Source organism: Haplochromis burtoni, unplaced genomic scaffold, assembly GCF_018398535.1.
Source record: "Haplochromis burtoni strain Fernald_Lab_line unplaced genomic scaffold, NCSU_Asbu1 Contig_134, whole genome shotgun sequence".
Lineage (NCBI taxonomy): Eukaryota > Metazoa > Chordata > Actinopteri > Cichliformes > Cichlidae > Haplochromis > Haplochromis burtoni.
In genome coordinates, this window is record NW_024582495.1 from 1,040,694 (window position 1) to 1,049,810 (window position 9,117).

The following is a 9,117-nucleotide window of genomic DNA, read 5'->3' on the forward strand; positions in this document are numbered from 1 at the left end:
GATAAAGAGATGGAAAGAGAGGGAGAGAGAGATAATAACCTAACGTTCATCCCCTCATTTTTGCATCGTTACTATCAACAAAAAAAAAAAACCAACAAAAAAAAAAAAACCCAACAAAAAAGGGATCCCAGTCGCTTTGCTTCAGTGTTCGTTAAATGGAGAGAAAAGCACATAATAAAGCTGCATGGTCTTGCTGTGTGATCTCAGGCTCAAACAACACCTGTTATGCATAAATCCATCGCGAGGAAAGCGAACTGAGCAACATTTAATAAACATAAGACGGGCAGAGGCTACCTAATAATCAACAGCTGATCAAAAAAAAAAAAAAAATCCAGGATGAGGACTGATGTAAAGCCACATTTAAAAGATATGCATACAAAAAACACTCTCTCTCACACACACAAAAAAAATCCACCGCCACCCTTTTACATTTTCATGGAGAAGAAGGTGCTCATTTGGTGTCTGAATATCATCCGAGAAAACAGATTTTATGTTGCATCACGTCGAGGATGGGTTTCCAGAAGCCTAGAAACACACGCGGTGGAAAAATAACATATCTTGCTCTGTTCATATATCCAAATGATGTCAGATTTTCAATGCTTATAATAACCCACCCACAAACGTTAGAGAGGAAAAAAAGATCGCGCATCCCCTAAATGAATCGTCTTGGCGTTTATATTGACTAGTGGCACCAGGACAATTAGTCCACACAGACAACAGCCGCGATACGTCTCTTTTCCCCATCTTTCGGCGTAAAAGGCGATGTATTTACCCTGAACTGTTATTATGCAGTCTTTGTTTTGCTGTCCAGCGAAGGTGGACTACATCTTAATGGTCCAAAATAAAAGCCTCCGTGACAGAACAAATACATGATTTTTGGACAAATCCAGCGACGGCACAGAGGGCTTCACATCGCAGACGCTGCCGAAATCAAATGGAAAAAAAATAGGAAAAACAAAAACAAAACCAGCACGGCTGGATTAGGCGAATTATTCCTGAATAATCCCAATTATGGCTGCTTGCAAGGAGGCAGCTCGCACATTCGCGGAAACCGTCGGTTTTATTCGGAGAGAGAGAGAGCGGGAGGGAGGGAGAGAGAGGGGGAGGGAGGCAGGGAGGGAGGGAGAGAGAGGCGGACCTGTGCAGTACTGTGGGCCCAATAACTTGAAAGTGATGTTCTCTGAATGACGCGCCAGTTTTGTCCAGTATGGGTGCACTGAGGAGCTCCACCTGTCAACTAGCTACGTCTTACACTGGTGCTCCTGTCCTCGGTGACAAACTGGGTTGACTGGAACACATGGGCCTGACGGGGTCCAAGGAATTCTGGGGGCTCTGGAAGAATATTGGGCCTCCTTTTTGAAAGTGGAAAAACATCTCATTTAAAGTTCTGCAAGAACCTAAAAACATCACCAGAACGAGCACACACAATTGATTCGAGGTGCCTTATATTTTAAGGCAAAAATCCTACAATAATACAAAATAAACAGATAAAACTCCAGCAATCATATGACCCCCTTTGAGCAAGCACTTTGGCGACAGTGGGAAGGAAAAACTCCCTTTTAATAAGAAGAAACCTCCAGCAGAACGAGACTCAGGGAGGGACAGCCATCTGCCATCTGGGGTGAAAACAGTGGACACCAGGGGCATAATTTCCAGGGGGGTTAGGGGGGTTATGATCCCCCCAATAATCAGACCCAATCAAAATAAGCCCCCCCCACCCCCCCATGAAATTATGAATTATTCTGCATAAATAGGCTGTTGATTTTCTTTACTCATTTCAGGTATTACCAGCAAAATAGTTGCATGTTTAATCATCTGGGAATTTACCCAGATTTATTTATTTATTTGGACAGAGATCTTGACCCCCCCAATGTTCAGCACAAAGTTACGCTGATGCTGGTAGGTGTACAATATGTGAATGAACAAGACTGTGTTATGTGACCCATGATGCTGCACAAGTCTGTAAATATAATTTTGTGTTTGATAATTTCTTTTATCAAAGTGGGGGGAAAAGACTTTAGACTTTTTATTAAATAAATGCTGCAATCCTACTTAAGTAGGTTATAGCGTGCAAGCTTTTTAATCAAAATATATATATATTCTAAATACTGAGTAGGCTAAAGTAAGCATACTCACTATGATCACTATTATTGATCCATGTATGTGTGTACATATATTTCTCTTTAATGTTCCAGCTGTTGATTATTTTCAATACTTATATATTGCAGGGTAGGTTGATCTATAATAATGCAGTTAATCTGCAGAATAATTCTAAACTAAAGATTTAATACTTTACATTAAACCTACACCTTAATAAAGTACTTGAGGAAATGAATTTAGTTACATTTCTACTGTTCCTATCCATGCGCTCATCCAGTGGTGATGTAAGATTAGCAGTAACTAGTACTATGTTTCAAGGCAAATTATATTTCAGCTCATCCACCCCATGCTCCTACCCCTCACATATCTGTTAACTAATAGTAGTAATATCAAATTATCATAATTTTAAATACAAGGACTGTTTTAATAATTGATGGAAAATAATTTCCAGTCAAGAACTGTCTGAAGTACAGAATCCATGAATATCACCTAATGCATCATATCCTCCTGGATCTGCCAGGCTTTTACTGCGGTTTCTGGTTGTTTGCGCTCCTAGTTTTATTTTTAGGAGCTGAAAATCATGCTCTATTATATGGAAGCTTGAAATTGCCACTCATGAGTTAAAATTTTGGCTGTTATGTCAAAATTTTGAGTCAGGTATTGCAAAAGTTCAACTTACTAACTCAAATGTCTGAGAAAGGTTTTAAACTGAAGTTTCAGTCATAGCTGGTGCCACCCCATACCCCCTTCTGGATACACCTCTGTTTACGAAATATCTGCAGTTAAAAATATATGCTCGACTACAGCTGGGAAAAAACACGTTTCACCATTATTTATTTATTTTTTATTATTAACAAGAGTTCTCACTCTGGGATGCACAGTTTAAGATGTTGGTTAGTTTTACTAATGTATATTCTGCTTTTTTCCCCCCCTACATCATTCATGGTAATGATGAGCTACTTAGGTTTAAGTTTAAAAAAAAAGAGTTTTACATGTTACTGCATGAAATCTAATTATCTGTCTTTAGGACCTTGTTAGCATTACTGTTTGAATATAAATATACAAATAAATAATTTGATTATAATTAATACAATAATTTGAGTTTTTAGCCTCACAATGAGTGTCCCAGATTTTATTGTGAAATCAACTGCCCTTTGAAAATGGTAACACGCTAACCAGCCAAACTATGTAAGCTGATTATAAATGTGAAATACATGTCAAATATTTTTGACATAAAACCTTTAATTTATATTACTTTATTTAGTTGTATTATAAAACAAACAAAAGCAACAGGTTAAAACCATGTGAAATACCCCAGTGTTTAAAGAAAAGTGCATCAGCTAAAACAAAATAGGAATTAAATTATGAAGGCAAAGCTAGCTAATATTATAATGAGCTTTAATCTAACGCAGCATGTATAGATGAATGTAATCAGAAGCTTCAGTTTGTCATTTCAAACATATAAACAGAACTAAATGTTCACCAGGCACAAACAGTGCTTAGTTGAACATTGACAGCAGCACAATGCTGAGGTTAGATATTTAACTGATAGTTTGTGTTTCCAAACGTAAAACATTAAGGCAACCTGAAGGTCACAAAAGGCCTTCTGTTTCTTTCTGGCAATGGCAGATGCCATAAGATGCCATCATCTGTTACAGAATAAAGTTCTGGGTCTTTGAACACCAGTGTACAAGTAAACCAAAGCCGAATGAAAATGATAAATTAGAATTTTTGTATCCATTTAATGAGGCTTATTAACTTTCCTTGATATTAAACAGAGGTGACATGAAATACGCTTATTATTAGTGTTAGGATCATGGATCCTTTGGTTGAAAAGAAGCTCAAATGTTTTCACAACACTGATGCATGATATTAAAAAGCCTTCTGAAGGACAACAGTCAATAATAATGACAACTATATATTAGAGGCTCACAGCTTTAGGCGTACAGCCTAAAAATAAGTGCACAATACTGAACATCGAAGCATTTCTTTTCATTTGTTTTTATCCTCCATTTAATAAATGTTTTGAGGGGGTTTAATGAAATCTGTGGATCTGGGAAATGGAAACGTCTGAACAAAAAAAATAAAAAAAGGACTAAACGGGCAAATATGTGTGAAATGATAACTGTGATGGACCTGATAAAACCAATAAACATTCACAGGCCACGCTTGGAGGAGTACAATGACAAGTTAAAGGAGGGGTATTATGGAAAATCCGATTTGTCTTGTCTTGGAGGATTTCACTGTCACAGACAATATTTAAATAAAAGCTGGTACTCCTGCTGTTGCAATTGCTTCTCGTGATGAAATACCTCTGTTCAAACAAGCTGAGGGTGACGCCACACCCTGGGTGGAAAACGATGCCCTTCTAGCTGCTGTTTCTTAATATTGCCACAGCGCTCGCAGATCTCCTTTTGAAATCACTGCTTAACATGGACTACCTGAAAAAAACAGTAATTATTCCAAAGGGTGGGTCTTATAAAATTCCCACCAGTTATCCTGCTTGGGACAGCTTTCAGATTGCCTAAATTTTTAATGTTTTCCACCCTGCATGTGTGTGACCACCACACAAATTAGTTACTCCTGCTATTTTCCCTGCAGAAATCTGCAAAATACAAATGTGCTTGGATGAATACTCTGTTTTAAGGCTAATGCGTAATCTGCATATAATCCACAGAGTGCCTAACATCCAAGGATCAAAAGTTTAAAGTTATTAAAGCTTTATTTGGCCAAAAATGAAGATAAAATATTAAGACTAAGTCCTAAATATAAGAGGTAGACCTGACGAGAGGTGCCGTCTTATCGTATAACATCCGAGGAGATTTCCAGAGAATTTTCAGCCTTCAAACACTGAGCTCAGCTTACAGTGGCCAGTGTATACTATAAGCTGCCATGACTTCAGTGCAATGCCTGACCTTTGGCTTCTATCCGCAGCTCATGTTGCTGTCTGTGTATTTCCACTTCAAGCAAAGCTGAATACGCTCGAGTTGTGGAGGCGCTGAAGGCTCTGATGTTATTTTAAAGGTGTGTCAGTGCCTTCAATGCGATCTGTTCTGCACCGCAGTGTCATTACTGTGCATAAAGCTGTCGTGTTGTTCGTGTTTGTTCTGCAGACTGCATGAAAAGAAAAACACAGATAAGCAAAGACACAAAGTGGTACAGGATATGAGACCATGTTTAATGGCAATACACTGCAAAAACTTTCACCACTCCAAACGTATCAATCAGTGCCTCCGTCTGTCTGTGAGATTGTCTATTATGTTACGAGCTGAGTGCTGCGCTACAACAAGAATAATATGCATTTACGAGCAAGAAGGAAGACCTGTGAAATGAAAAGTGCCACGGTGAGGTGAACAGTTTTCCACTTGTTTTGCTGTCGCTCAAGCGGCTACCATTTCCGTCTTGTTTTCACTAAGTATTAAGGCAAAAACACACACACATGACCATGTTTTTCTTTTGCATTTTGTAAACAAAATCCCATTTTTATAGTAAGTCTCTTATATTTACCACTAGGGTAATCTTTCTGTTGTTCTTTTGTTTCGTTTTTGAAGCGATAACGACTTGAAATTCACAAAAGTCAAAGTCCTTAAACAACAGGCTTTGCTACATTGACAACAGTGAAAGTGCATTGTGATAGTGACTAAATAAACTAGAACATAACACCACAGAGACTCTCCACATGACAAGAAAAGGTTAGTGATTAGTGATCACTTACAAAACAGCTCTAATACTACACTGTGCTTTAATACTAGGTTCACAATGTTGTACAAATGGGGTGATTATTATTATATCTATAGAAAACACAATGTGTACGAAAATATCGCCATAATTACTTTCTCCTTCTATTTGACTTTGCATAAAATAAGCATGACTTCAAGAGGACTTTGTGTGCATGTTGCTTAGCTTGATGGCTTATTTTAAAACCATGAAAAGGCACTTAGCTTGACAGAAGATTTGGGGCAAAATCACAAACGGCACAAAACGAAAATTAGTCCAATTAGGAAGAGGGCAGTGGGTTCCTGCAACACTATCGAGAGGGAGACAACTCCACTCAGAAATATGACAGATGGCAGAAGATTCCTGTTTCTGTTATGCTCAGACTGGGGCTCGGAAAACTCTGACGCTGTGCTTGGTTCATTCTCTAATGACGTATCGGGGGAAATATGTGCAGCTTCTTCCTTCTCTTCCAAGGCTAAGACAGACTGAGTTACGTTTTCACTCACCTCAGTGACACCTGTACTCACTGAGGTGTTCTCTGGAAGCTCGGGTGATGGTAGAGCTTCACCTTCTGCTTTCAGAGATGTCTGAGTCTCAGCCACGGGAGACAAAAGTGCAGGCGTACTGGCTTCATGATTTGCTGCAGACCTGCTGGAACTTTCTGATAATCCTTCAACAGGTTCGCTCATTCCCACAGCAACGTCTCGCTCAAAGCCCTGTGTCACACTGGGAGTACAGGCACGCTCAGCAGGCAGTTCAAGGCAAGGATGACTGGCTGGTTTTTCTCCAGCTCCATCCTCTCCTGTCGTTGTCTCTGTGGCAGGAAGACACATGCAAGATGCTTCTAAAGGGATTTCCTCTCTGCCAGTCTGGGAGATGTCTGATCTGGGTTTGGAGTCTCGTTGCAGAAAAGGATGTGAGGCAGGCGGCGGTGTAGAGGGACTACTGTCTACGCGCTGCTCAGACGTCTGGTTGCCTAATTCACAGTGGAGTCTGGGTAAAGGCTGTGACTTATTTGGCTGGACTGATTCGCTGGCACAGAGTACAAAGGATGAATTAGTTTGATGTGTGGTTTGGGAAGATATAGAAGGAAACTGTTCACCTGGGAATACAGTGTGAGCGGACAGCGTGCCATCGTCAGATGGAAGCTCTTGGTTGGGTGGGACAAAGGGACCAGACGGGTGAGCTGCGATCTGCTGAAGTAAAACAGCAAGACAACAGTGATAGCTAGGAGACAAAGGAGGAACATTTGTATTCCACATTAACATTGCACGCTGAGGGAAGAAAAGCATTATACTGCATACTAATGCTTTTCTGTGAAAAGGAACTCATGCTGAAGTTTTAGCTGTGAGGAAATGCAAACAATTCATGAGCAATATGAAGAGGTGGACAGGAATCTTTTTTTAAAATTATGGGGGAAAAAATCTCCTTCCCTCGAATTTCCCTCCCAGGAGGGCAAAACAACGAATGTAGTTTAAATATTCCTTCCTTTAAGTGAACTCCACACGGCACAAGTGAATCCAAAGGAGAAGAAAATTGGATCGGTGCAATTTTCTTAATTATTTTCTCCTCAAGTTTTCCCACGTTTACACATACTGAAGTGAGGGTGGCTGTTTGAACAGCAGGGACTGGACCAAATGTAATGCCTAAAAATACTTATTTACATTTTAACTGGATTTTATTCAAAAAAGGAAAATAGCCATTAGCAAATAATGGAAAAGGAGTTTTCCCTGCTATGAGGCTGCCCTGACAAACATTCAAGGTCATATTGAGATGAAATCATTGCAATATAAAACCAAAAGACAGACAAGAAAAACAGCACCAAGAAGAACATATGCAAAAGCTGGACACATAAAATATGAAAACGGTAACAGCTGAGATAGGGCAGGTGGGTTTTAGTCAGCAGAAAGTAGCTAGATTCTTCTATTTCACAAAAATCATATAATTGTGTATAATGCAATATTTGTTCAGTTAATCCAAAAAATGGATTCTACTTTCCAAGAAGGTTTTTAATTTGACTTAAAAGAATTTTATTGTTGATTTTTTGTAAAATGTGCAGCTGAATCATTTAAGATCACTTTGTAGACCAACCATCTATGACTAAAAAGCTTCAGGGAAACCATCAATTCAAGTAAAGGAGTGCTAATGAGATCAGTGTTTTAATGCCTTTGTGTAACTTTAATGTATTATACAAAAGTTGGGGTATCAGTTTGTTGGGAATTATAAAGCCCAGATTCTCAAAACCTACGGAATGATACAAGGAATGATGGGAAATGATGTTCACCTTTATTTATTTGTGGGTTGTTTTTTTAATGTTCTGCTAAAAGGAAAAAGCATGCATGTGATCACTGAGGTGACACATGAGAATGAGCCAGGACAGCGTAACAGACACTTTTGTAGTATTGTGAGATATTAATATCAGATCACACGTTATCATGTTATTCTGTTAGGAGGTGGAGTGTGAGAATTTTTTTATGTTATGCAGAACTAATTAAACTTTCCCTTCTAAAATACAGTTATTAAGGAAGCTGGTATATCGATTTCCACAGAAGCATTTTTGCTCCATTGCCATGTTTTCAGTCTTCATGCTAATTGTGCAGCAAGTCAGATGAATATATACCCACTGACCACTTTATTAGGTATACCTCCTTTTGCCTTTAGAACTACCCCAATTCTTCGTGCCATATATTCAAAAAGGTGCTGGAAACATTCCTCGGAAATTTTCATCCATATTGACACGATAGCATCACAGATCCATTACATGAATCTTGCTGTTCCACCACATCCCAAAGGTGCTCTGCTGGACTGTTGACTATTACAATACAGTGAACTCGTTGTTGTGTTCAAGAAACCAGTTGTGGCTGTGGTGTAGAAAAGATGCATAATTGGTGTCAAAGGACCCAAGACAATGTTCCCCACAACGCTGCAGGACCATCACCACCATCTGAGCTGATGATACAGGGCAGGATGCTTTCATGTTGTTTATGGCACATTTTGGCATAAACAACAACAGTAGACCTGACAAGATTTGTCCAGGTTTCCCTCAGTTTCCTGTTTCTGTCATTGTTAGCTGACATATGCGGCACCTGGTGCGGTCTTCTGCTGCTGTAGACCATCTGCTTCAAGATTCAATGCACTGTCCATTCAGGTGTTTTGTGCATGCCTTGGTTGGCATTATTACTGGATAGTTTCTCTTTTTCTGATCAATCTCTAAAATCCCTAGAAATGGTTATGTTGGAAAATCCATGAAAATCAGCAGTTCTCTGAAATACCATCAACAACATTCAGAGTGGCTCCCCC

At 39.2% G+C, this 9,117-nt stretch overlaps 1 protein-coding gene across 3 annotated transcripts in view; it reads right to left on the reverse strand.

The window, feature by feature from the left end:
- Positions 1–3,422: 3,422 nt before the first annotated feature.
- Positions 3,423–9,117, reverse strand: part of si:ch211-167b20.8 (protein phosphatase 1 regulatory subunit 3A) — a 12,158-nt gene continuing 6,463 nt past the window's right edge. The window contains exon 4 of one of the 3 annotated variants that reach the window (XM_005930704.3): positions 3,423–7,013. In XM_005930704.3, the coding sequence (XP_005930766.1) occupies positions 6,066–7,013 (948 nt within the window). In that variant the 3' untranslated portion in view covers positions 3,423–6,065. The remainder of the gene's footprint in view (positions 7,014–9,117) is intronic. The other 2 variants (XM_005930706.3, XM_005930707.3) reach the window with 2 other exon arrangements.